Source organism: Podarcis melisellensis, assembly GCF_964234715.1.
Source record: "Podarcis melisellensis genome assembly, chromosome: 7".
NCBI lineage: Eukaryota > Metazoa > Chordata > Lepidosauria > Squamata > Lacertidae > Podarcis > Podarcis melisellensis.
This window is the reverse complement of record NC_138539.1, coordinates 49,480,645-49,506,400: the sequence shown is the minus strand read 5'-3', so window position 1 is coordinate 49,506,400 and position 25,756 is coordinate 49,480,645. Positions and strand designations below refer to the sequence as shown.

The 25,756-nt window shown below is 39.0% G+C and overlaps 1 protein-coding gene across 7 annotated transcripts in view; it reads right to left on the bottom strand.

Moving 5' to 3' along the window:
* Positions 1-25,756, bottom strand: part of CEP192 (centrosomal protein 192) — a 45,402-nt gene that overhangs the window by 13,132 nt on the left and 6,514 nt on the right. For 5 of the 7 annotated variants that reach the window (XM_081919302.1, XM_081919301.1, XM_081919304.1 and 2 more), the window contains 27 exons: positions 25,491-25,634; positions 25,187-25,322; positions 24,811-24,878; positions 23,863-24,082; positions 23,310-23,441; positions 22,112-22,176; positions 21,828-22,025; positions 21,278-21,398; positions 19,877-19,971; positions 18,312-18,951; positions 17,161-17,391; positions 15,032-15,179; positions 13,115-13,283; positions 10,474-11,284; positions 9,943-10,091; positions 9,225-9,455; positions 7,724-7,849; positions 6,917-7,057; positions 5,889-5,949; positions 5,497-5,633; positions 5,316-5,408; positions 4,298-4,413; positions 4,040-4,216; positions 3,107-3,197; positions 2,138-2,302; positions 1,034-1,300; positions 744-850 (listed from right to left, as the gene is read on the bottom strand). In XM_081919302.1, the coding sequence (XP_081775428.1) occupies positions 744-850; positions 1,034-1,300; positions 2,138-2,302; positions 3,107-3,197; positions 4,040-4,216; positions 4,298-4,413; positions 5,316-5,408; positions 5,497-5,633; positions 5,889-5,949; positions 6,917-7,057; positions 7,724-7,849; positions 9,225-9,455; positions 9,943-10,091; positions 10,474-11,284; positions 13,115-13,283; positions 15,032-15,179; positions 17,161-17,391; positions 18,312-18,951; positions 19,877-19,971; positions 21,278-21,398; positions 21,828-22,025; positions 22,112-22,176; positions 23,310-23,441; positions 23,863-24,082; positions 24,811-24,878; positions 25,187-25,322; positions 25,491-25,634 (5,039 nt within the window). The remainder of the gene's footprint in view (positions 1-743; positions 851-1,033; positions 1,301-2,137; positions 2,303-3,106; positions 3,198-4,039; positions 4,217-4,297; positions 4,414-5,315; positions 5,409-5,496; positions 5,634-5,888; positions 5,950-6,916; positions 7,058-7,723; positions 7,850-9,224; positions 9,456-9,942; positions 10,092-10,473; positions 11,285-13,114; positions 13,284-15,031; positions 15,180-17,160; positions 17,392-18,311; positions 18,952-19,876; positions 19,972-21,277; positions 21,399-21,827; positions 22,026-22,111; positions 22,177-23,309; positions 23,442-23,862; positions 24,083-24,810; positions 24,879-25,186; positions 25,323-25,490; positions 25,635-25,756) is intronic. The other 2 variants (XM_081919305.1, XM_081919306.1) reach the window with 2 other exon arrangements.

Below are 25,756 nucleotides of genomic sequence, written 5' to 3'. Positions count from 1 at the left end.
AGCAAGCTCAAATTAGGCCAGATAATAGGAACTACTTTGGTTATGTTGCAGGGAAGAGGGAAACACCTACATATGTCTGTTTCCTAGATATACTGCTCTTACATGTTCATTGTGGGATTGTTGGAAGTTAGCAACTTGTTACGAAGCATTTGACTACCATGCACAACGGGAGAGGGAGCAGGACTAAAAACAAAGACATTCTAACACCCTCAAGTGCTAACCTGCCATAGCCAGAAAATGAAGCAAATCTGAGTGCTGAACACAGCTGCATACTCCAGTCTTTTCCAAACCTTTTGCAAACGTATTTTACAATAAGGGATTTTATAATCCAAAAAAGTGAACTTGTTCCTGTTCTTGATACCAGTGACTGTTGATCTTTGAACACAGAGTTGGCTATGTTATTTAATAACCACTAATTTAGAGCTTTCCAAACTTTTCATGTTGGTGACACCCATTTTAGACATGCATCCTTTCACAACACAGTAATTCAGTTTTACTAGCAACTGGAGGTTAAACTAACCCCTTTCTAGCCCAGGGAGCAGTGTGGGGAGCATTTGTGTGACACAGCCGACACACTAATGTTTCACGACACACAGTTTGAAAAGCTCTGTAGTAATATTTAACAGCCAATATAAAAAAACCTTTTATTCTTTAAATATCCATTCTAACCATCTGCTTCTTATTTCTTAAGAACAGATAGTAATGAATATACTTGTTATTTCTCAAAAAACATTTAGCCTTACCTGCGATACTGCTGTCTCAAAATTTCATCTCCATAGACAAAACAAATTGTAGACAACACTGGTGAATTACTTTGATCTTCAGTTGAATTAAATGTTACTGTAACTTTCTGAGAGGAAACAGTCAAATTTTGGTAAATTAATTTGTGGCACAATTGTTTGAATTATATGTAAGATTCACAAACACAAAGCAAGACTTTATGGCACATTTTTGGGTGGGTGGGGGGAATGTTAACAGCTTACACATTTTATAGGTCTTGCTTAATATATATATATTGTGGCTTTCATATTACCTGCTGTGAACTTTCCTGAAGAACAAACTTTTCTGGGGAAACTCTCATCACATTTGGATCCATAACAATTATTTCACTTGAGTTCTTAAAGCACAGTGCTTTCACATACGCAGCCCGACTCCCTGTATTTTGTACAGAAAAGGAAGCCTGTCTTGTTTTACCATTCAGCCCTGCTATATCATTCAGCCCCACTATATATCTATTACAGTGTTTTTTAACATCTTCTAATCTCAGATTGCTATTTCCTCCATATCCATACAATGGTATCTGAAAGAAAGAAAAATGTACATTTAGAAAAACCAGAATTGAAATAACCTTGCTCCCAGTTTCATTATCTCCATCTTTAATATTAAAAAGGATTCTAAAATTCTTTAAAATGTACATATGTAGCACATCCTAAAGACCAAATGATGGAAAAGCAGGGTAAAAGTAGCTTAAGTAAGCAGAATAATGACTGGTTTCTGATGTGTACGAGTAACAGGATCTTTACAGGCAGGCAGATGCAAGTTGAAGGAAGTTGGCTGTGTTGGGAACAGCTGTTTCATGGTGCCCTGAAATGGTTCTTCACAAAGGCGTCCCTCACCTTCACCACTGAGAAAAGTAAGGAAAGCAAGCTTCTTTGGGAGCTACTGGAATGCTTTTGAAATGCTAGGTTGGCAGGAGCTGGGATAGAGCAATGGGAGCTCACTCCGTCACGGGGATTCCAACTGCTGACCTTCTGATCGGCAAGCCCAAGAGGCTCAATGGTTTAGACCACAGCACCACCCGCAGAGTACAACAAAATCGGGGGGGGGGCGGGGGACGGACAACCAGGCTGGTTACCCCTGACTTAAGACACTGAAAAGCCCAGAACACAAAGAAAAAGATATCCAAAGTGAAAGGCAAGGGAGTTACTGAGATGTGGAGAGACTCTCTACCACTCTTAATATCAAGAAAACTACTGGAGTACAAAAAATAAAACCCAATGAGGTTATAGTGGTCGGTTTTTTGTCTGGCTTACAGTCAGAAGATACTTCAAAACATCCTGAAGGACTTACTGCAAAAATGAACGTAATAAATTCAGAAACATCCCATGAAATAGGATCAGTGTAAAAAGTAACTTACAGTGAACTTAATTCCTAGCTGAGATAGAAGACCAAGCTGTTTCATTTCAAGCTTTGCATACATACAGGTTAATCGAGTTGGTGTAAACATTAAACAGACAGAATAATCATGTTTTGGACGGATCTTGATTTCACAATTATTGTACACATGTTCTCCAAGTTTCAACTGCAAATATGCAAGAAAATCCACACAGCAAATTAATTTAATTCAGAAAATTAATTTAGAAGAGTTAAGATTTTAATGAACAGTTTAAACCCAAATAGTTTGCTCCCATAATTCTATGACCTCTGAGGTATGCCACTCTATGGAAATGCTGACATAGTAAGAATAAGTGTTTTTTCCTATTCATTACTAATTTGCAACGTTTTCCATGCACAGAGATAAATCTCAATACAGGAAGAATGTGTAAATGGCTAAACTGATGGCTCCATTCAAATTGGCACCCTCTCTTTCTTTGAACTTCCTTCTCTCCCTTTGGGATTCCCCCACCCACCCACATGAAATTAGGATGATCACCTCATCCTGTTCTCCATCCCTAGTTATAAGAATCTTAAATTTGGTCATTTTTTTCAAATTTGTGGTTTTAAAAGCTGCTGAATATTTTCTACTATAACATTGCTCTGTGAAATGCAGAGTATGTTAAAGAAAATTCAAGATTCTTAAGTCTGATACAACAAAACTAGCAGCAAATACTGCTGTAAGAGGGACACTGGCATAACAAAACCAACATTTCAGAAATTTAAAATTTAAAATCATGCCCACTGTACTCTCCTGTATGTGCTGATAAAGTCCAACTGAATTTGATGAGATTTACTCTGAGGTAACTGTGTACAGGATGGCAGACTAAGAATATACCATTTGAAGGCTTATTTCAGTGAGAATATTAAAATAAATCCTAGCTTCAGTTTCAAATACCAAGTATATTTGAATCTGAATTTATATAAACAGTTTCAGTTTTGCATTACTTACTTGAAAACAGTCCTGATCTTGACCCCTTATCAGCAATCTTAACTGCTGAGTAATAGATGGAGAGTTATTTCTCAGGATTAGCTTCTGCTGGCTGAAAAAATATAGAAATTTTAACATTTCATAGTAATTTGCTTATATATATATGAACAGTTGCCCTGATTATCCACCAAGAATTACGGTATGGTAAATCCAAGGTGATCTAGTGAAGAGTTAGTTGGTCTAGCTGTACACCTGTGATTTTACTGAGTTATAATAGTGTTATTTTCCATAATAAGACATCTTTAGAACCTTATCAACAGTCTAAAGTTTTGGCTATTTATGCACAGCATGTACTTGCTTCTAAATGTACAGCAAAGGGTACAATGCTGAAAAGGCAGGCATATCCAACAGTAAATTTTGTGTGCCATTAAGGGGTCGCTTTTTTCTTTCTTTTAAAAAGAGTTGCCAGCTGCCAAGTATTTTATCTATTTACAGTGGTACTGTACTGGATCCAGGAATGTACTGGATGAAGACCAATATACTGAAGCTCGGTAAAGACAAGACAGTGACACTGTAGTCTCTCACACATCCCTAAATGCTGCTTCTGATGGTCATTTGGAATAGTAAGGGATATCAGCAAACCTGACTGACTGTGGACATGGCAAAGATAGTTCTGCTTATGCAGGAACTCCCTGGATCCGTGCATCACCATGTTTGAACAATGCATTGCCGGCAACCCTGATTTGCATGGGGGTTGCATTCTAGGTCATTGAGTATGTTGGCAGAACGTGCATAAACCCACCCTGCTCTCTTCTGGGTTTGAAAATGGTGCATGCTTTCAATGTACGCAAAATGGGAGTTGCCTGTTTTTTATACTCCTGAAAGAAAAATTGATTCACGCTTTATGTACCACCAGCAATCATGCACTGAATATTTTTTTTTCTTGGTACTTACACTGTTCTGCCAAGCTGTACACCTCCCCATGTCAGAAACTGCTTGTTAGCTAGGATGGGGGGAACTTCTGAACTGGGGTATTTTTGTACCAAAGGTTTGCTCTCCACTGCGGTCACTTCGCCTTTTACAGTCACTTTATATTCTGGCCCAGATGGCAGCACCAAGATTTTTAAAACACTATTAAAATAAAGCATCAAGTTAGAAGTTCTGTAAAAAGAATTTCTACTTAATATCATTGGGCCAATTAAGTTGCATTACCTTTCAGCATTTCTATAGTCCTTTGGAGAAAACACAACTGTCACTTCTTGTTCCTCCCCAGGTATAAGAACCAGGTCCTCTGGATTGACAGAAATACCGCTATCTGGCTCAAGTGCCTAGAAATAAATAGTGTTACTTCAAGGTGTCATCCTTTGATACTCAGGTGACAATGGTAGCCAGGAATACTCTTCGTTTCCACTGGCTGCTACACAAGATATGATATTTCCTAGAGAAACTGAATTTTGTCCCATACAATAATGTCCTAGTTGTATCCAAATTACAACACATAAGCTACCCTTCACAGAGCTGCCTTTGAAGAAAATTTAGAAGCTCCAAGTGGTGGAAATGTGAATTACAGTGTAACCGAAGTCCTTAGTTAGATCAAATTATATGGTAATTATTCTGTTCTGATCAGTTATAGTTTCTGAGCTCAATTCAAAAGCCCACTCTAAACCACTTCATAGATATCAGTTAAGATACATGCATAGTTGCCATGATTTCCTAAGCTGTACCTCACAGGGAGGATCTTAGCAGGAATGCTGAGATTCTCACCAGAACGTGCTGAGGGTTATGTAACTTCCACAAAGTGCAAGAGCTTTCTAGTGGCCAACCATGTGGCTTTAGAAATAAAATCACATTACTAACCCAGCCCCCTACACACATAAGTAGATGATGCTATGCCAGAACTACTTGAGCAGCTGTCTTCCTTCTGCCCAGCATAGCAGCAACATAGAAACGGTGTCTATTATTTCTCATCTCAGAAGCAGGCACCAGGGGATTAGGCCCTGTACTCCACTTTCCACTGTGGGTGAGTCCAGTTGACCAAGTCCAGCTGACAAAACCAAGATGGGAACAATGACCCCCTCTGAAATTGTTGGTAAGACTGCAATATCAATTTGCACTTAAAATTTTTGGCAGGAAAGAGTGAATTGGACTCTCTATTATGTACTGATTAAGTTAGACTGATTTGGTTGACAGTAATTTCAGAACTATTCCTTGGAAAAGTAAGGTAACCTACCAAGATTTTCAAGTCAACTTTAATATTTCCGGCGTTCTTTAATGGCAACTGCTGCCTTGTTGATAATCCCATCCTCGCAGACATATATAAAGTCTAGAAAAAATAGGTTTCAAGTGAAAGTTAGAAGTGAAATATAGAAAGAAATAAGCTGTATCACAAAAGATGGTTTGGGGAAATGTACCTGAAGGCCTTTTGGAGCATATATCCTAGGAGTTCCAGATCTTGCATGCAGAGGTATACTTAAAATTTTAGCAGGCTCTGGACAATCAACCTCCACATCAATTCTTGCAAAATACTCATCTGCAGGACCCAAAGAATCTGAATAAAGTAATTGCAAAGAATAAGATTGATCAAGTGTAAAATGTTATGATTTGTTCTAGAATGAGCTTTGACACCAAGTATTATCAACAATTGAGTATCCAATTGAGTGCAGGAATCTCCTACAGCCAATTGGAAGCCACGCCTTCCTTGGTTTTCAAACAGTTCCAGGAATCGAATGGACTCCCGGAATGGATTAAGTTTGACAACCAAGGTACCACTGTACATTGATTTCTTAAGATAGCAGATTTATACCTGAAGTGATGCATTTGCTCGGTGCATGGAACTGAACCCACACTACTAGAACATCAGGATCCTGGAAAGAAAGACATTTGTGTAGAATGAAACATTTTAAAGTATTGATTATGGTTGAAACATTGATCAGCTATAATCTTCACACAGAATCTTATTTTAAAAGACCATGGCTTTAAGTCTTTACTATCCTAAACTACAGATACAGTGGTACCTCGGGTTACATACGCTTCAGGTTACAGACTCCGCTAACCCAGAAATAGTGCTTCAGGTTAAGAACTTTGCTTCTGGATGAGAACAGAAATTGGGCTCCAGTGGCGCGGCGGCAGGAGGCCCCATTAGCTAAAGTGGTGCTTCAGGTTAAGAACAGTTTCAGGTTAAGTATGGACCTCCGGAACGCATTAAGTACTTAACCTGAGGTACCACTGTACAGTAGGAAGAGGAGAGAAGGGCTCTTGTGTGGTGTGAATGGTTCTGTGCTCACCTGAACACAAGCAGATCATGACTGGCGAAGAAAAGCACACCACCAATTTAAGTGAAAGACAGATGTCCCCAATAACAGGGCTGCCATACATCCAGATTTTCCCAGAAACTACCGAGATTTTAAAGACAGAATTGACATACGGGGGAATTTTTGAAAGGTGGTGCTTTGTCCTGGATCTTAGGCAAATACTTCCCAAATAGAAGAAGAAGAGTTTGGATTTGATATCCCGCTTTTCACTCCCTTTAAGGAGTCTCAGAGCGGCTAACATTCTCCTTTCCCTTCCTCCCCCACAACAAACACTCTGTGAGGTGAGTGAGGCTGAGAGTCTTCAGAGAAGTGTGACTGGCCCAAGGTCACCCAGCGGCTGCATGTGGAGGAGCGGAGATGCAAACCTGGTTCCCCAGATTACGAGACTACCGCTCTTAACCACTACACCACACTGGCTCTCGATTACTCTATTACTAAAAGCAAACTTTCAGCGAAGCATTTAGGGATAAATACAATTTTGGTTAATTCAACTATATTCCTTTGGTTTATAGTGACTTACTTGCCCATCAGTTCTTGCATTCATTACATGGGATATCACCGACGGAGCTGCTCGCTGGGAAATGTCACAAGTAGGGAGCAAACTAACAGAAGCGTTAACTGGTTCCTTAGAAAATGTGAAACACCGCCATGCTACAGCATTCTGTAATAAAGATTTTTTTTACATTTTAAAAGCAGAACATTACTGCCATCCCCTAAATTACCCAGCATTTTAGGTTACTGACTGTTGTCAGGATATGCTAAATAGTGCCCTGCTGTTTTACCAACTGAATAAAATTTTCAAGCAAGAGGTGGTACCACACGGGTTCTGGAAGAGCATTCCAAGCATATGGGGCACTGAGCAGAATAGATGCCTTTTATAAGCCAGATTAAATAAACCTTTGACTGAAAGAAAGAATCCCTCTGCTTCAGCTTCTTAGAACATCTGCTTCTGACAGCTGTTGTGGGAATAGCATAATGAAATCCTGCTACACAACCAACATTCCCATTGTAGAGAAACATGTCAGGATGCAAAGAAAATATCTCAGGTGATATCAACACACTGCAACAAGGGTAATCCGTTACCATTGGCTCTCTGCTTATCTGGGAGTAAAACCAAGCTGCTGGTTACCCATACTGTGGAACCAATGTAGCAGTCACTTACAAGTTGTTGCTTCTCAAGAGATCACTATACAAGTTGCTAAACTGGGAGGGGGTTGTTGGTTTGTGCATATTTTTGTTCTTGTTTTTGTAATGTATTTCGTGTTTTGTGTTGCAAACTATGGATAAAAGCTTGGATACAAGTTTAAATAAATGAATGAATACTTACTGCATAAATAACAAGTCTGACTGGCACTCTAGCACATGTCTTGTTTGTTAGTTTCAGTGGAAGAGCTTTCCAGCTGCCAGATGGCATATCACCAAAGTCAAGATGGTTTGTCGTTCCTGCTTCCACCTAATATTAGAAAAGGGGGGAGGGAAATAATACCTTTAAGAATTGAGGCACACAAAGTCCTATTTATTTGTATGAAGAAGCAAACAGGTGTCACTAAAAGATAACTAGACAAGAGATTCTAGCTGTGCCCCCTCCTGGAGCAGCATTCTGACCACCACCTCTTACTGTTACTATTACAGATTAGCCAAAACAAAGAAACAAAAGTTTCACCAACATCTGAAGTTATTAAAAATTACTCATTGTGTATACTGGGATGGGGAAAACTTGGACCTAGGTGCCAAATGTGGCCCCCACCTCTCTCTGTCTGGCCCTCAGGACTCTCCCCAAGTCACACCACCTCTTTGGCCCAACTTTATACCCTTCTTAAATATTTTTCCCTGGCTGGAATGTGCTCTTGAATTCTGATAATGCCTCCTGCTTGCCTGGATGGAGAATATAAAGGAGTGTGTGACTGTGGACAGAAACGTACCTACTGTACAGAGGTCCATCCATACTTCAGCCTCTGGAAGACTGCAGCCCTCAGGATGAACATGTACATCCTGATATACATGGGTAACTAACAAATTTTGGTAGATTTGGAGAGACCAAGTATCGTATAGTAAAATTATTGATTTTTTTTATAGTATAGTGAATTATGAAGTTTCAAGACTCAGTATTGTTCTTTGGAATTCAGGAAACGATTTGTGGAATGATACAGCCGATAACATAGCAGTGGGGGGCAGTTAGGGCCCCCCAGTTACAGAACACCATCTGCAGGGATGTTTATTTGGTGCGAACTTTATACTGTAGGTGACTGGCAAAAACGTTTATTGAATCAGGCACTGAGTATTTACAACTCTACTGTGTTTTTATTTCCTGCTTATTTCTGTATTTTGTGTTTTTAATTTTTGGAAACAAACCTTTTGGATATTGCATTGGGGCCCCACTTATGGATTACCCTCCCTCAGGGAGTGTGCCTAGCATGGAATCTGTTGACAATCCAGATCTAATTTGGTTAAGACTCCTGTTTTCCCAGGCCTCTTCAGGTTGCTAGCATTAGTTTCTGTATGCTGCTGTAAGGAGCTGTGTTGGCTCTATAAGAACTTATAAAATTATTTGTCTTCAGTTGATTTAAGGTACCTTTTAACCTGCTCTGTCTTTTTTGGATTGTTTGTACTTTGCTTTATTTGTAGCTTATTATGAGATTGTAAGATAAAGGGCAGGATAAATGTACCAAATACATTAATAAAAGCGAGCTAGAATACCTTATAGCAAGTCAGACTATTAGCCTATCTAGCTCAGTACTGTTCACAATGACTGGCAATGGCACTCTACACCCCTTCCCCAACTATGTATTTATCAGAACTATGCATTATGCACTCATATGGATTTTTACCTCAATATCGGGAATCTCAGCAACTGCATTCACAATCACTCTAGCTGCTAAGGCCTGTGCCTGGACTATTGTATCTGCATCTGCAGTAAATGGCCAAGAGGCAATACTAAGCACACACTGAAAGACTCCTGCTTGACAGGGTAGAAACAGCATTTTTAGATCTTCTGTAGTACGAGGTCCTATGACAGTTTTGTTTTTAAACAGGAAGCACCTGTGCTTCAGAGGGTCCATCTGCAAAAAAAGAAGCACACACACAATCAGAGGTTCAGGACAAAGCAAGGCATTTTCAATAGAGAGGTGTAAAATAGATGCAAAGAATTAGGATGGCATTTAAAGGTCCTGCATTGACCATATCCAAATCCTTTCTACTGCTGTGCTGCCCCCCTTCCCCATGGTACATTGGTGAATACTTTTGAAATGGAACATAGATATGGAAGTTTCATCACAATGACTTTTGTGTTTGAAAACTTTTGAAAACAATGACTTTTGTGTTTGCTATCAATAGGAGGAAGAGTGTTGAAGTCCATCATAGTTTATGGTCAAATGATATTAAAAAGTACAGAGCTTCAACCAAATTTCAAGTTAACAATTTTCTAGCCCTTTTTGCGGGGGCTGGCAAGCAGGCCACCATCTTTAGTTTAAAACACGGTTTACTTCACTAGAGAAAAAAAGTAAAATATTAAAAGATGCATAATACATAGCAAGATTTGGTACATACCTTTTCGCCATCAAGCATAATACTAAGAAGGCCGATGCTGACCTGTAGCCACCGTTCAGATGGGTTAAGAATACTAAGGACTGTGTGTGATGTCAGGCCCACACAACAAGCATTAGGGAACATTACTTCTTCTGGGACTTTTACACGTTCTAGGAAAGAGAAAACAACCAATAAATTGTTTAAACTGCAAATTTTGGACAACATAAAACAGGGCTAAAATGTATTTTATCCAACTGTTGGATAAAATGGATTTTATGCAACAGCCTGCAGGCAGAGTTCTGCTCATGCAACAGGATTTCTCCCTTCAAATCTGCTCTGGAGGGTTCATCAACCTCTTGGAGCAGACAAAGGGAGCAGGAGAAAAAAATTGTTCACTGGCTGCTTTACATATAATGAAGAACAAATAAAGATGGTAAATGATGCTCATTTAAATTTTAAATATATAAAAGAATGACCAAGAGTCCAAGTAAATGTCTTCCTGACCACAAAGGGCATTAGATAAGGTTGCTGGAAGAAAAACAAATAACTTACCAAGTCCAAATGGCACAGATTCCTCCAGCTGTCTAGGTCCACCACCATCAGCTACTTGTACTGTATGTGGAGTGTTACTAAAGACATTCTGGCTGGATATGAAGTTGCACTGTGGAGCTGCACCCAACATTCCAGATCCAACTTCTGAACCTGGTGTCATTCCAGCAGTGAGTGAGCTTGGAACATGACCCACGGGGATGGTAGAATAAATCAGTCCGGGTGGAAGACCAAAAACTGGAGGACATCCAACTTGATACTGAGGCAGAGCCATATTTGATTGAGATGGCAAGCTTCTCAGATATTGTTGGGCAAATGGTGTTGTTCTAAGGGAACATCCTGTTAGCAGTGTTGGAACTTGAGAAGATATGGCTGGAATTTCTGAAGCAGGAACATGTGATTTAAAGTTTGCTCTATTTTGACTTAATGAAATACAGTCACCTAAACCATCATGAGCAGGCACATCTTTTTGAGAGTCTAAGCCTGGTCCATGTGCTGTGGTTGTATACCCATGCTCTGTTACTGGTACTTCAACATTTCCCAGTTCATTACTGTTTGAACATTTCTGTGCAGACTGATCTTTGCTCTTTGATGGTTGCTCTCCAGTTGATTTCTGGTGCTCTGGTAGGCTGGAAGCATCTGCAGATTTGTTTATTTCTCTCTTCTTATTATGGTTTCTCGCACTAGTGCTTGCACTGCTTAGTGATGGATGTTTGTTATTTTGCAAATCAATGTTTTTTTTAGTTTCTTCTTCCAATGCTGAAGTTGGGCTGGTCCAAACGATTGTTGTGCCCCAGCCACTAGCACGATTATTCTGAATAGAAGATATTAAAATTTTGATTAGCATTTATAATTTGTAATTAGCTTATGATTAGTACATATTAAAAACCTCTACAGAGAGAGAGAGAGAGAGACTACTATGCTTGCCTATCAAGAAGACAAAACACCACAATTAATTCACAAAATAAATTAATATTATAGCCTAAACTGATTATCCTCTTCAATGGAAAAAAACAAGGCTTTTAAATGCAGAAACAATACTTACTGGCCCTGTTCGCATGTTATACTAAACCACAGTTAGAAACAAACTATAGCTCACTGTGAATGAACAGCGTGCTCCTCAAATTGCACCTACTCTGCTCCTCCATTTCCTGAGCCAAAGGTAAAACCACAGTGAAAGCTTAGCATGGTGTGCAAGGCTCAAAGTGTGGTTTCTCTCCAGGCAGGTGCAGTTTGAGCAGCATTCATCAGCACACCATAGCATGGGCTTAACGTGATGTGTGAAACAGACGACTATGTTAACTAAATTCATCATAGCTAATTTTTAAAAGCCACACAACGCTGGTACAAGGTGAGTATTTACTGCAAGCTTTTCATATAAAGTCAGCAATCTCATGATGCTTCCAGGCGGCTGCTTCCCCAGGAATGAAGCAAAAAGTAATTCTTAAGAAGTATCAAGGTGTATTAAGTGAGCAAGTGTGTATGTGCAACTAAAGGTTAGGTGCAATATTTGCCGTATCACCAGTACTAGCCCTGCTGGTACAGCATAGTAGTTGGCATGAGGCAAGGCAGGGATGGGAAACATTTTTAACCCAGCAGAGCAGATCTTTATCTTCTTCCACTCCCCACAGGTCAACTTTGATAGGTGGGGCCACCTACCTGTCACTCACCTGATGTCATAATGATGTCAGGTGTCTGGCAGGTGGCTTGTCCCACCCACCTGCCAAATTGGTCCATGGACGTGGGAAATACAGCCCAAGCAGGACAGAACTCCTTGTGTATCAGTGTTCAACCCTACTTTCTAGAGGTTTGGGATGTACTAGACAATTCCCTGTGGGAACCTGCTGGAATGCCTAAATTAGGATTAGAGCTAATGCGTGGAGGATTAATCCTGCTTCCTCCATGCTTGTCTACACCTGCCCCACACCTGACATCACAGACTATGCCAGTTATGGGGCAGGTGGGCATACCTTTGGGAAAAACATTCTGGCATGCCACATGGGGAGGCCTGGCAGGTCAAGTTTGGTTCCACAGGCCAGAGGTTCTCCTCTCCTGTGGCACTGCACAAATGAGTTTTCATAGTCCACTGTGTTATTAATTCATATTAGCTTATGTTCGCAAGTGTCCTAAGAATATTTGCTATGATTTTGCCATTTTGTTTTTCATATCACTGATCTGAATTCCAGAGCAGCAGGTTCATGAACATGGTAAGTTTACAATGTGGCAGTGGGGGAGGTTAACTCTACCACTTACAGTGCATTTTGACCAGAACATTAAATTAGTTCTCCTTACTCATCCAATCCCTTGTATGTATGTTCCAATGTACTTAAGGGGACAAGAAACATTAGCGAAAGAGCACCTCAGGATAAGAGCAGTTTCAGCTTAAGAGCGGACCTCCGGAACAAATTAAGTTCGTAACCAGAGGTACCACTGTACAGAGTAAGTCAGAGTCCTGGCTAAAGTGTAACAATGTCAGCTTGGGTAATACAAGTCAAAATCTAGTACACCATCCACTATACTACACTGATCCTTGACTAATATTTTATACTTCTGGGAAGGTAGTTCTTCATAAAATGTACCTAAGATCAAACTACAACTTGAAGCTTGGTGTATAAAAATATTTTGCATCTAACAAGCTACTTACCTGACATCTCTCTGGACTAGACAGAGTTAGATTCTGAAGTGTTTTTTCAGTGGCAGAGACAAAGGTCAATCGTCCCAAGCTATGATCAGTAGATAGCACCTGAGGTAAGCTATCATTACAAGATGATTCCTTAGAATTTGATGTTGTAGCAGGACAGTCAGCATCAGCTCTAAAACACAAAGAATGCCTTTAAAAAATGTACCCCCATACAAACTGCCTACATAACCATTTAATAATATCCGGCTTTTTACTCCATCAGTAATGTGATTTGCCCCTCATCTGTTTCCATGGTAAGAGTAGTTGTTGCCACCAGACCAGCACTGTGTTTCCAATGTTCCACCTCCCACCTTCTGGTCTTAAGTGTGACCTAGCAGATCCATCGCTGTTACCAGCTTAGTGCTACTAGCCTTTAACAGAGGCCACATCTGAGCCAATCCTTTAAAAAGTGTTTCTGGATCTCAGCTGCATGAAGCAAAATGACATAGTAACTGCTAAAACTACATGATCTAGTAAAGGCTAGATGCAGCTTTTGAGTTTGCTTTTGCTCATTTCACTCCACAGGCCAGTAACAGACACAGTATAGACCCTGACACAGCCTTAGCTTAATAATCAAGTGATGGAACACTCATGCTTTTTCACCTTTCTTTTATTATCCAATTGCTCTGCCTCCCCACTCTATCACCTTAGCTGTCCTTCAGTGTCATGTCTGACCATGCTAAATCTCAAAAAACATAGTTCGGGGGTAGCCTCCTGAAGCTGGTAAGACTAACGTTCCCATCATCCATGACACTGGTTAGTGCTGGCTTAAGCTAATGGAAATGTAGTCTAAAAACATCTGGAGGGCACCATGTTGGCTACTTGTTCAACAGTCGGTGAACTTGGATTTAGGAGCACCATGGTTAATTTGTTTGTGTAGCATCACATCTGCATGAGGCTTGCCTTTCATTTTTCCTGTATCACCACAGTATTTCATAAACAAATGTATACCGCTTAATAAAAGTTTACATAGATAATGGAATATTGATAATAACATTTAACAAAATTCCTAAAAGTGAAGAGAAACAATAACACAAAGTGATGCACCACAGGTAACATTGAGCAGCATACTAAACAGATAATTAAAAATTAAGACCCAGAGTCTAGGAAAGCTTGGGAAAAAGTATGTTTTAAGAGGCATTACCCAAGAGGATGGGTGACAATGCAGGAAGCAGGCCTTCTTGGTGATGTCACAAAGTGACAACTGTGTGGTTGTGGAACGGCCAGCAGTGTCTCTGTGGAAGATCTTAAAGATCAGTTTGGATCCTGGTGCCAGGTTGTGTAGGGTTTGAATTCCAGCAACGAAAGCCTGAATGTAGCTGAGTAGCTAACAGGAAGCTACATTAATTTCTGGAGTATCCTTACTACTTGAGCGAGTCACATAATTTATAAGAATAAATTAATGATGCTGGCTCTTTGATTTGACACTGAATACTGCAGTATTGTTCACTTGGCAAGAATGCTAAGCAGCAGCAGTATCGTTTCTAGTTCACATTTAATATGTAAAATTGACTGCCATTTTATATTATGACAATTGTCTTGAAAAGGTTTATATTGATTGAAGAGTGTTTAAAAATTAGGGCCTCATGTACAGAGGTCAAAAGTAATATTTGCCAATGATTAGTTAATGTGTGTATTCAACTGAGAGAATATCTCTCAAAGACAGAGCGAATGCTTTGCACAAAGGAAATCCCAGGAATCTCATTTTAAAAAGGGCTGTCAGGTGATGGGGAAGACCGACTGTGACCTGAGGGAGCTGTACCAATACAGTAGGCAATAATGGATTGTATGGCTCAGACCATGCAATCTAACCATCTAACCATATTCAACTACTAACTCCCACCCACATTTGGGCTTTTCATGTTCCCACACAATAGTTACCCTAAAAGAGCAGTTCCAGAAGCTTCATTTGGAGATGAATGAATAAGTGGAGACGTTGAAGGTCTGAAACTGTATTGTTCATCATCTGAAATCTGTATACAAGGCATAGGAGTTGTAGGTGTCTGTTCTGTTAATACAACAGCATTACCTGAATATTTTAAAAGAGAGATGTTGAAATTAATCCTCCTAGCCATGGAAAGAATGACTTCAGATTATCAGTGACTATCCAACTCAGGAGGCAATACTTCTCAACAGAAATTTGCAAGGCCTATGTTTAGGGATTTCGTATTTAGCTATGAAATACCTAGACAAAAAAATGGTAAAACAGTGAAGTATATGATAGAAGGATATCCTTGAGATATAGCATTCTGACTGTGCACAGCCCCACCTTTTTACTATACATAAAATGCAGGTGTCAGCCCAGATGCCAACCTCTTAATGATCAGAAAGAACTATGGCAGTTTACGTCCCATGTTTGTCATGAGATGACATCCTATAAAGATATATTTTGCAGTTGTGCTCAAATTCTTCAGATGGGCATTTCTTCAACAGTGAAGCGGTTGCTGAAGCTTGCCTCCTTTCAAGTGCCAGTAGAAAGGGCAGAATGTATAATAAATAATAAATTATATAAATAATAAATTATTTATATAGAATAAATAAGAAATTATTATTATTAGCCCTGTTTAGGGAAGTTTTTAATATTTAATGCTGTATTGTTTTTAATACTCGATTGGCAGCCGCCCAGAGAGGCTGGGGAGACGCAGCCAGATGGGTGGGGTATAAATAATAAATTATTATTATTATATAAATTATAGAATGTGGCAACCAAAATCACTTGGATTCTTTCCAGGCATTGCTTTCAAAACAATGGCAAACGTGAGAAATACATAGAAGAGGTGTCTTGGCTACTAACAAACCAAGTTGTGGCCAGCTCAAAATCTGTCCCCCTTTGTCTGAAACAATCACTTCCTTATCCCAGGGGAAATTGGTAGAGTTTTCTGGCCATGCCCGAAATACCCTTACCAGATTCTGGACAACCCAATTCAATTAAATCTGCAGGAAATGAGAATGTTTATAAATGGAAGGTCTAGCCCTGAAGCTAGTCACACTGATACCCTTCTGCTTAGACTTAGTTATCAAAAAAAACACGTTTTTAACCACAATACTTAAGAGAGTCTTACTCAGAGGGACAAAATATTCTGTGTGAATCAATCTATGGCTGCTTGAAAACAGCTATGCACCAAAGGCTACCATGGCCACTTTACTGCATGACCACTATTAGATTGATGCTCCATGAGCCACAAGTTATGAGAACTAGGTGAAAAGAATAAAGTCACACAGAATACCCATGAGGCTAGTACTCCCACTTTCAGAGTGGCTGTAACTCCAGGTAATAAGGGCCAGTGAACATTTGGGTGAGATTTCTGCAGAGCTTGAACATGTTAGAGAGCGACTCAGTAAGATGCTTAAGACACCTGTATTTTGCCACATTTTAGTCCAGATTGAAATTGCTTCTGCTGAAAATCACATGCAAACACTACAATAAATTGGGAAAAAATTATGGTTTCAAATCTTGCTATCAAGCAATGTAAGAGTTGATGGAGAGAAGTGTGCTCCTTTTGTCCTTTACAATTACATTTAAATCCAGGGGGTATAGATCTTAATGAAATTTTGGGGCAAGCCAACATAATGTTGAACAAGGTCCTGGTCTGTTAGAGTAAGTGAGATCATTTCAGAAATCCAAATAATGCCAACTGGGTGCACTTAGTACCTGGTTTCAGGCCTAGAAAAAGAACAAATGACCTAGATTCCTGCGAACAATTTGGAGACATAATACCTCTTCTTGCCTTGTTCTGAAGACTAGGGTTCTCTGCCCAGAAGCCCAAAACCAAGCCCACCTAACTAAACTAAAACTAAGGAAGAATTAATGTTCTGTAAAAGCAACCATGCCTCAGAGGAAAGCAGCTCTCTTCCAATGGAGGCCAAGAAACAGCCTCCAGAAGTAGATGAGAGCAGTTATCAAGCACAGGAATGAAGAATAAACTTTATAAACCTATAAATAGCAAACTATTTCAGCTTACTTTCAAAGCAGGCTTCGGCAGAAATCAATATACCTATACTCTACTCACCAACATCTTTCTGGTTATCAGCAGATATATTTTCAAAAGCTATATGTTTTTCATTGTTGCTGGCAGCATTCTCTTCCATCATCTTCTCATCTTGTTTCTCTTGGTATTTAATATTGGATGTAGTTTTTTCCTTATTAGGGTGTACAGGAAGAGGGGAAAGCAATATTGGAACAGATTTTAAACTGAGGGGCAGAGTGTTCTTGCTGGTTCTTCCTTCTGATTCAGAGTAAGCTGGATAAAGAAAAAAGTGTTCACAATCCAATTATATATTTTTGACTTTACACCAGAGATGCAGGGTTTTCCACTCTTATAAATGTGTTGCAAACTTCCTCCCGCACAGACCAATGGAAATTACTTATGATCTTGGCAGACCACATAATTATTTTTCTGCCTATTATAGCATTTACAACACACTGTGATAGAAGCTGTATGAATGTTAATTGCATTCTTATTGCATCTTTAATTGCTTATATTGTATTTTATTGTACCATAATTTGCATCCCATAGCATTCAAACCGTAATGCAACATAAAGCAATGTAATATGTGTGAATGCAGACACACTGTAGACCACCTGAATGCAGCTCACAGACCAGAGTTTGGGAACCTTGTTGTATACAAAAGAAATAATTTAGATAAACATATATGGGCATCAAAAGCTGATATGTGAGCTTTTTGGCTGCACATGCAGTACCTTCATGCAAGCCAGCAAACAAACAAACAAACAAACAAACCAACCAACCACAAACTCTTCCATTAATTAGAGTTTGCATTTCATCTAAACTGGAAAATTATGGTTAGCAGCTTTCAAACACACCAGGGTATTATGGCATGGCTGGAAGTTGGATTTGTATCCTGATTTGTTCTGAAACTATTAAGCACAGCTGCCCAACGCAAACAAAAATAAGAAACCACAGTGCAGATTTCCTGGATTGTTTGCAGGCCCACGTGAAGAGCAGCGCAAAGGGTTATGTGTGTGGTCAAAAGATCTATTCCACTGCAAAAGAGCATTTCTCTCATTACAAGCCATACTGACCCAAAGTTTTCATTAAGCTGCATTGAAATAATTGCCATTTTGTGAATGTCAGTTGTAAATGTTCTTTTTAAAATTGCACAGCTACCAAACAGTTTAGAAGACATGTTAAAGACTTACTGGGAAGTGTTTTTCCACTATCCTCCAAAGATATGGTAGTAGTTTCTGATGGTCTCTTTTCTGAATCTGGTACAGAAGAAGTCAGGTTTTTTGGAAGAAAGTCTTCACCTATGTTAGATGCTGCTTTTAAACATTCCATTTCCTTTTTCTCAAAACTTGTTTTACAAGATGAGTCTCTGTAACTGTTTTCCTCATGTATTATGCTTAGATTAAGCTTCTCTTCTCCATGCCTGATAGACAAATTACTTTTGGACAAGTCTCTTGGAGAAGGCATTTCAGATTCCCGTTTGTACAAAACTGTATGCAAGTCCCTGGCAGTTGCTACATCTTTAATTATGCTTTCGGGTTCACCGTCATTCTCAACTTCATCAGTTTTTCTGAGATATTTCTCTATGTCAAATGTGCTATTTTCTACATTGTTGACATATGACTGACTTGCGGCAGAAAAGTCTGTCGGTTTGACACCTCCAGGGATGCTTGTTACTTCTCTATTTTTATTTGAGGCTTTCGTCATTAAAGCAGCGAGTTGTGCTGGATCAGTACTAACAGAAGCATTTGCAATAGCAGATGCAATTGTGCTTATACTTAATATAGATGGCTCATGCTGCTTACATTCAACTTTTCTGTCTTCACATTTCTCCTAGAAGTTGGAAAAATGAAAAGTTGACATTTTTAACATCTTGTAGCAAAGCTGAACTCGTGTCATAACGGTTATATTGCCTCCAATATCAGAGGCAGTATAGTTCTGAATACCAGTTATTGAGCATTTTAAACAGGAACTGCATCATCGTGCTCATGTCCTGCTTGTGGCCTTCCCATTGTCATTTTGGCTGGCTACTGAGAATAGAATGTGGGACTAGACAGACCTTTGGTCTGATCCAGTAGTAGTTCTGCTACTCAGACAATTTATTCAGAAAAATCGACCAGGTTTTCCACTCGTGAGACAGTGTTTTAACTTCCAGCTTCAGGTTTAACTATACCATATTTCTCCATGTATAAGACAATGCTTTTTGCTAAAAAAAAAAGAGGCAAAAATTGGGTGTCGTCTTATACACAGATAGTGAATATAGAGGGGGGGACATGTGATTAATGGCAGCAGCAAGCAGGAGATTGGCAGCAGCGATTGGGCGGGTGATTGGTGGCTGTGGCAAGGCCTGCTGGTGATTGGCTGCGGCTGCAGCAATTGGGCAGGCTGAAGATGGCAAGGCAGGCAGGTGACTGGCGGCTGCGGCAAATAGGTGGGTGGGTGGGCTGTCGGTGGCAGCAAGCGGGCAGACAATTGGTGGCTGGGGCGTGGTATGTAATTAGCAATGGCTGTGGCAAGCAATCGGCAGTGGCAGGCAGGCGAGTGAGCAATTGGTGGAAGTGACCTCCCCCACCCCCAAAAAAGCTAAACAACTTAATTTCTGGTTAAAAAAATAGGGGTCATCTTACACATGGGGGCATCTTATACATGGAAAAATACAGTATGTTAGACACACTGAAATATTTGTTTCAGAATTCTTATAAGAAATGAAATACTTTTTAACAGATATCTATTTTGCTTTTGATATCTAAATACTTACCCTTCCTCCCTCTCTGTCTTTTGCACTCACTTCACAAAGGGTAAATGTAGCAGATGCAAAGTGCGAGTCTTCCTTAATGCTTTCTTCTACATCCCCTAAGATAAGAAAAGTTAGCTTGTGTTCGCTAGAATACTGCTTACAATAAGCCAATAAAAGAAATGTATATTGCAAAGAACAAATTGGAAAGGTCAATGTTGCGCCTAGCCATATTCAGATCATTATCCATGTTTTCATGCTGCTGTTCCTCCTCTTTCTGTTGTATCCTTGCTTTGACACAGATACTTCTATTAACCTGATTTGTTAACTCACATTAATGTAGAGTTCCCTGGCTTGGATGCAATGGGGAATTCTGGATTAATGCAAGGCAGGAGATCCAAGTCATTGGCCAATGTGAAAAGGGGAGAGAAATGTGTTTTACGACACTAGGAATGATTGTCTGAACATGGCCATTTTAAGTGTAAACACCACACAAATGTAATTAAGCACACATCTAAGATCTATTTGGAATAACGAAAATCCTATGTGAAAGCAATTTAATTCTATCTGTACTCCAACTGCATATTTTCATACCAAGCACAGTGTGTGAGAATAATACTTAGCTGCATAAGGAAAAATATGATTTCTAAGCCATCCTTCATGAAAAGATTCCAGGGTAATTTACATATCTGTACCATTAAATACCACACATAATAAAGCACTAAAACAAAAATTTTAAAATGTTAAAAAAAACTCTTGGCCTGCATATAGCCCCAACATGGTTTTTGACACACAGCTCAAAATGACTTTTAAAAGTTCCTATGCGCCCCCAGTGTTACGATACGAAAAGTTTTTTGCGATACCTCTGTCTTTTTTTTAAAAAAAAGAAATTTAAAATTAGCTATCCTCACTTTCAGACTTCAGCAATACTCACTTTGACATGTTGCCCCTGGAGGGGTTGGCCATGAGTCAATCCTGCCCTCTGCATGAAAAATATGAGCTGCTCCTTACATTAATATGAAACAGCATGAAACCCCGCAGCATAGTTGCCAGGGGGCAGAGCAGTCCTCTAATGCCATTCTGGAATATGCTCAATATAAAACACAGACCCCAATTTCTTGCCCTCACTTAAACTCTGTTGGCAGGCTAGCAGCATAACCTGCAACTGTATGCTATATAGTGTTATCAGACTCGGCCCAATACATAAGCAGATTTTGGAAATGAAGTGAACAATTGGCTAACATCATGCGTGGCCAGCGTGATGCCCTTCAGGTGTTGTGAACAGTCCATTAGCCATGCTGGTGGAAAGTATGAGAACTGTAGTTCACAATCTTTGGAGGCCACTAGGTTGGCTTCGCCTGATAAACAGCTACTTGCACAGAATTCTTAGGTTTACGATAAATTATTAGGTTTACAAGAAATTACCTTGAAGAGTAGATGTCTGAGAATTCTGTTCATCAGAGTTTGTTCTAGATACATCAGATTGCCTCCACAAAGGAAGAGGTTGTCTCTTTTCCGGTGAAGTAATGTGATAACCAAAAGATGGCTGTAAGAGGAAATAACGTTCGTGATAAATGCTTTGAGAAACCTGTAGTAATAGAAGCTGGCCAACACAGCATCTAGATCTGGAAGATGTCAAACTTGCCTTCAAATATTTGCTTCTTTGCCCATGTTTAACTCAACAGGTGTTTACAGGCACATGAGACTACCTCATGGACAAGTCAGTAATGGGCTACATAAAATGCAGTTCTCCGGGGTCTCAGGCATATATCTCTTTCAGTCCTTCTATCAGAGATATTATAATGAATTTGGAAGGCACTAAACCTGCATTTTCTGTATGCAAAGCATATGCTCTATTACTCAGCTATGAGCCTGCTCATTTACTTATTTCTATTTTGTAGTCTGAGAGGAATCTTGTCAAAAACCAAGTATGTACATATGGTGGTAAAAGTATGTGGACAAGACAGCTACGTACCCGTTTCACATCACCTCCTCCTCCAAGGCAACCAAGAGCCTCAGACCTCTGGCCAAAGAACTCTCCTAGAGAGAGCCGTAGGTAACTAGCATCTTTGCTAAAGTCAGTTTGTGAACCTCTTAGTGGGTTGCCGTTATTAACACATTTCCATGAAGAGTCCTCTAATCCAGAGGTATTTTGCAGTTCCATTTTCTCTTCCTGGAAATGTAGCAAACAAAAACGTCAAGAATTATCATTACCTATAGACAAAAGGATCAGAATAGCCTCTTTACGATGTTTCCTACCTGAATAAATCTGTGTTCCCTTTCAAATTCTTCTTGATCTTGGTCAATCACAGCAATTGCTTCAGCTTTTCAAAGAGTAAGAGGAAGAAAGGGAAACGTTTAACCTCTTAGCATATCCCACATTCCCTGGGCAGAATGGATGAATGAGTGAAAGGTAAAGTAATCATGAAGTAAAAATTACATTAAAAATTAGGCATATTTTATGTACTGAGCTTAGTTTCCTATAAGGTCATGTAATGTTAATATGCAATTTGTTTAGCTCCATCAGCTGAATGTTTTAAGTCGGCTAAAAGCATATCTGCTTACTCAGGCTTCTTGAGATGTTTAAGGTGGTTATTCTGTTCAGCTACTGGCTGTGATGTTTTTAATTGATGGATTTTTAAAAATAATTTAGTTATTATTTTCTGATTTCTATTTGTAATTTCATGATGCTTGTAGCTACTTAAAGAGATTTTTTCCTAAAAATGTCACCAGTATATAAATCCAAATAAATAAATAAATTTTAAAAGTTTTGTGTGGTTTTATGATATTATGGTAATACCAACTGTAAGAAAAGACAGATATTTACCATTCAAGGAGAACCACTTTGAATAAAAACAAGCTTTTGTATCATCTGAAGCCCTGGTCTTCTGTGCTGCTGTCTTTGTAATGAGCAGAGCTATCAGTTAGGAAATCTGAAAGCCATGCCAGCCTTTTTCCTCTACCATTATTTAATTTCAGCAGTTTTGTAAGTAATACTACAATTGAAGTCTATCACAACTAATATCCTAAGTTTAAAGAAGGCAGGTTACTTATGCTATTAATTGTCAATTGCTTTAACACTGAAGTTTCAGTTACCCAAAGAAGTATTTTTGTTTCACTGTCATGCAATTGGCATCTGCATTACATTACCTACAAATATGTGGAGAATCTTGGTGACCCATGTCCTAACATATAATTAATCTTGTAGTACAAACTTTCTCAAACCAGGTCGAAGGAAAGCTTTGCAAGACCCCTGCTATGTTTCCTACTTATCTTTGTGGAAAGGGGTAATTTAAAACCAAAGTAAAAAAAATAATCTTGAGAAATCAAGGGAGCTCCGACAAAACTCCTTCTGATACTGACACATTTTGTAAATGTAGGTGTCTGTTCTTTTAAGATTAGGAAGTGAAATGCAACCAAGACATTTCCAAAGATTTAAAGGTATAGTAAGGCTTACATCCAGCTACGAAGTCTCCACTTAAGTTTGAGAAATTGGATACTTCTTCTTTATTAAATGACGTGTAGTAAGCAAGATCTGTCACCCATCTACCATCTTCATTTTGATACACAACATCATGTGGTGGGTCCTCTAAAGAAGGAATCACATATTGTCTTTAGCTTCTTCCACTTTCAGTCATGACACACATGTACATGAATGAGTACATTACAATATAGCACAAATAAGGTTCCTATCCAAAGGATGTTACTACCTAGACTTTGACAATTGGGGGAAGGAAAGGAAAGCTAACAATGAGTTGATTTAACAAAACAACAACAATAAGCAATACATGCATGCTTTAACTTAGTGGTAAAATCAAAACTGATTTATTCAAAAGCTACTTTTGTTCCACTCTAATTTTCAAGTAAGCTATAGTATTTCATCAGTAAGGCCATGTGCTGTTTACATCAGGCATAACACAAAAGCATTCACAGCAGCCACCCACCAACTCAGCAACATCTCAAAATCAATCTAGAAGCTGAAAGCACATAGGAGCTAGCATTTAACTAACCTTCTGCTGTACATTCATATTGCTCTGAACCTTTGTAAGCACTTGGTGACAGGTATGTATCAGCCAGAGGAACATAATTTTCATTAGCAAGCTGCGACAGATCAGGAAATTGGGTTTGCTGTTCTGTGTGCCATATCTCAGAAGCAGCATTACTGTCAGCAATGCATTTAAAGTAGAGAGAATCTAGCTTTAATTCACAGTTGGTTACGTTTGTGGCATCCTTTTATAAAAAGCAAAAGGAAAGAGAGAGAGTTACTTTATTAACTGGACAAAAATGTTCATTTTCTTTTTAATGTCAATTAAGAGGTACTTTCCCAGACCAATTTTAAATAACCTCATGTAGTAAGGTTTTCTATAATTGCTCAAGGACTTTCATTGAGTATGGTTTTAGCAAGCGATTTAAAGTGTTTATTGCTTTTTAGTAGTGCATGCCATTTTGGGAAATTTTACTGGGAAAGCTCCCTCCAGCTTGCATATAGGATCATCAGCTGGGCACTGTTAGCTATAGTGCTCATTGTGGTGATGGGGAGAGGAGAAAGAGACAAAATGAACAAGTTAATGTTGCCTACTCAAGGTCTTGGGATGAGACAGATGACTACTGGTTGGGAAATAATAATAGTAGGGGTTTGCATGTGTGATTGATTCATAAACTCTTGAGAAGCTTTGGAAATTCAGACTACTCAGAATATTTTCCCTCAAAAACAAACAAAAAGTATCTCCAACACTTGCTCAAAAAGAAGTCTGGTTTATTTAAAAAAGAGATGATCCCCTGTTAAAAGAAACTGGTGATATCCAACTCATACTCAGAGTAGATCCAATGAAATTCATGAACAAGTTAGTTAAGATTATTTATTTCAATGGGTCTACTCTAGGAGATACCCAACATTAGGTCAAACTCAGTATCTTGAGCCAGAATACATGGATTCTGATTTTCAGTCCTCTACTTACATTTCTGCTGCAGCTGACTGTTTTCATCTTTACAGATATTCCATCTTCCTCACTACAGTCATGACAACCTGCAGTGATATAGTTATTTAGCATTGGTTTTAAATGAAACGAAAGAAATGTTGTAATAGAAAAAAACATTTAATAGGTAACGCATCTCGGCATCAACATGTTATTCCCACAGTACTTTGGGCTTCATTACTATACCATATTTGCCTCATTATATTCATTTTTACTCAATATGCAGTTTTTAAAAGATGCTTAAAATTTGTCATGACATGATTGTGCCTTTTAGGAGACACAGAATAAACTAAGCTGTACCAAATTGATATGCACATTCAGTACATTAAAATGTCACCATCAATAACAGAGCTGCTACCTAGGACATCTGAAGAAGCGTGTTGATAATCTGTTGTTCTACTGCATACTTCAGATGTGTAAACTACCATTTCAGCAGGAAACTTTTCAGAACTATCACTGTGTCCGGAGTTTAGACTAGGTTTACTGCATTCTACCTGTTGCAAATAAAAAAGAAAAGATAAGCAAATGCATTGCAATTTTTTTTTAAAAAAATCTTAAAATGTATTTGAGTATAGGCAACCCACATTCAGCAACCCCCAAACTATATTGGTTAAAGGTTTGTGTCTTCTCTAGAAATTTAGCCAAGCTTAATTATGACGCACCTCTTGCCTTGCTGTCATGGGCAACATAAATTGCTCGTCTTTTTCATTCTGCCCAGCTTTCTTAAAATCATACAGTTCTTCGTCGCTAGCAACAGGAGAATCAGTTCTTGCTGCCTGGCAAACGTTGGGTATCTGGAACTTTTCCTGAAGAATTTTAAGTGTTAGTTTTCAGCCAAAATGCCTTAAATGTGCTCTAGAGTTGGGGAGGCCTGTGGCTTTGCAAGGAGCATCATACAATGTGTCAGGATGAGCCCTGCTCACCTCTA